This window comes from Emiliania huxleyi, assembly GCF_000372725.1.
Source record: "Emiliania huxleyi CCMP1516 unplaced genomic scaffold EMIHUscaffold_5553, whole genome shotgun sequence".
Taxonomy (NCBI): domain Eukaryota; phylum Haptophyta; order Isochrysidales; family Noelaerhabdaceae; genus Emiliania; species Emiliania huxleyi.
This window is the reverse complement of record NW_005197838.1, coordinates 1-1,559: the sequence shown is the minus strand read 5'-3', so window position 1 is coordinate 1,559 and position 1,559 is coordinate 1. Positions and strand designations below refer to the sequence as shown.

The following is a 1,559-nucleotide window of genomic DNA, read 5'->3' as shown; positions in this document are numbered from 1 at the left end:
AGTGTGTGTGTGTGTGTGTGTGTGTGTGTGTGTGTGTGAGTGTGTGTGTGTGTGTGTGTGTGTGTGTGTGTGTGTGTGTGTGTGTGTGTGTGTGTGTGTGTGTTGTGTGTTGTGTGCGTATGTGTGTGGTGCCCCCCCTCAAAATACCACCGCTTTTCTTGCATTTTTGCTCCCGGCTAAGGGAGCAAGCAAGCCCACTCAACCCCAAGTACTCACCGTTTTACAGTGGTGTTTTTGTCGCAGAGGCTGCAGCCTCTGCTGGGGCGGAACGCGCGGGGTTTTCGGCGCGATGCCCTCGGCGAGTACACGCTACTGCTGTGCCGCACGCTCTCCTGCGCGCGCGTGACGTGTGGGACGCGTGCGCTGCGCTCAAACGTCGCGATTTGGCGATAGGCGCTCGAGCCGGCGCACAGCGGGCGGGTGCGCCGCGCAGGGGGGGTCGGAGGGGTGCGAGAGGGGGCGTGGGTCGGGCGCGCACCGGCCGGCTCCGAGAGCGGCCGTCACGTCGAGGAGTGGGGCTGTCGGCGGCTCGAGCGCCGAGGCGAGCCGCTCTGCTGCGCCGCCGACAGCCCCTCTTCCGAGCCGGCGCGTGGAGGCGAGCCGCGGCCGGTGTCGCTGGTGCGGGGGCGGCGAGGGTTCATCGGCCGGCAGCGAGAGCGACCGTCATGAATCGCGCCACCAAGACCGCGCGGCACGTACGCGCACTTGCCGGCCTCGAGGCGCGCTCTCCTTGCGCGGCATGCCCTGTGTGTGTCAGCGCTTCGCCTCGGAGCCGCTCGACTGTACGAGAGTCGGGCTCCGGCCCTCGGTACCACGGCAGCGACGGCGTGCTCCCTTCCGGCCGCGACAGGCGCGAGGCGGGTGGCGGTGCGGCGGCTGCTGATGCTGCTGCCGCGCAGAGCTGTCGTGCACCCGAGAAGTGGCACACAGCTCGAAGGCGGCGTCGGCGACCGCCGCGCTGGCTCTCTCTCCTCGGCAGACGCCGCGTCGCTTCTCGGCGGCGGCAGCTGCTTCGCCGCGAGAGTAGCGAGGCGACGCACGCGCCTCCGCTCTGCGGCAGCAGCCTCTAGCGAACGCGCCGGCATAGCGCCGGGCCGGGCGAGGGCGAGCCGAGAAACACGTTGTGACGGCCCTCGTGTGAATCGCTTATCCGGCGCTCGAGGAAATAACACGGTTCGGGCTTCAAGTTACTTCGAACCCTGTGACGGCGAAAGAAAACGGAGGAAAACGCGAGAAAAGAGAGAAGGGCTATTGCTCAAACTCTCTCTGAGAAGAATAGGTGTGCTGCGCTGTAGCGGCGACAGGCGACGGCAAAAATGCAAGCCCCGCCCCTGGCCACTGTTATTTCGCTGGGAAGTACGGAAACATCCCAGGGCGAGGGAGCTGGAGGGTGGTGAGACGTGGGAGGGTTCAATGGGGGCGGGACAAGCTCCCGTAGTGAGGATGTTAAGGCAGCCCCTCGAGGAGTAAGGAAAAGAAACGCGGCGAGATCTCTTCTACATGCGGTGCGGCAGTCTGGCGAATGAGAGGGGACAGGATCCCTGAACGTGATACCGATT

The 1,559-nt window shown here is 65.5% G+C and overlaps 1 protein-coding gene across 1 annotated transcript; it reads right to left on the bottom strand.

Annotated features, from left to right (window-relative positions):
- Nucleotides 1-200: 200 nt before the first annotated feature.
- Nucleotides 201-1,342, bottom strand: EMIHUDRAFT_447279 (hypothetical protein). The gene is made up of 3 exons (XM_005765380.1): nucleotides 1,280-1,342; nucleotides 394-1,207; nucleotides 201-322 (listed from the first exon to the last, which is right to left on the bottom strand). Exon 2 carries the CDS (start codon nucleotides 1,083-1,085, stop codon nucleotides 501-503), a length of 585 nt encoding a protein of 194 aa, XP_005765437.1. The 5' UTR covers nucleotides 1,086-1,207; nucleotides 1,280-1,342; the 3' UTR covers nucleotides 201-322; nucleotides 394-500.
- Nucleotides 1,343-1,559: the final 217 nt, after the last annotated feature.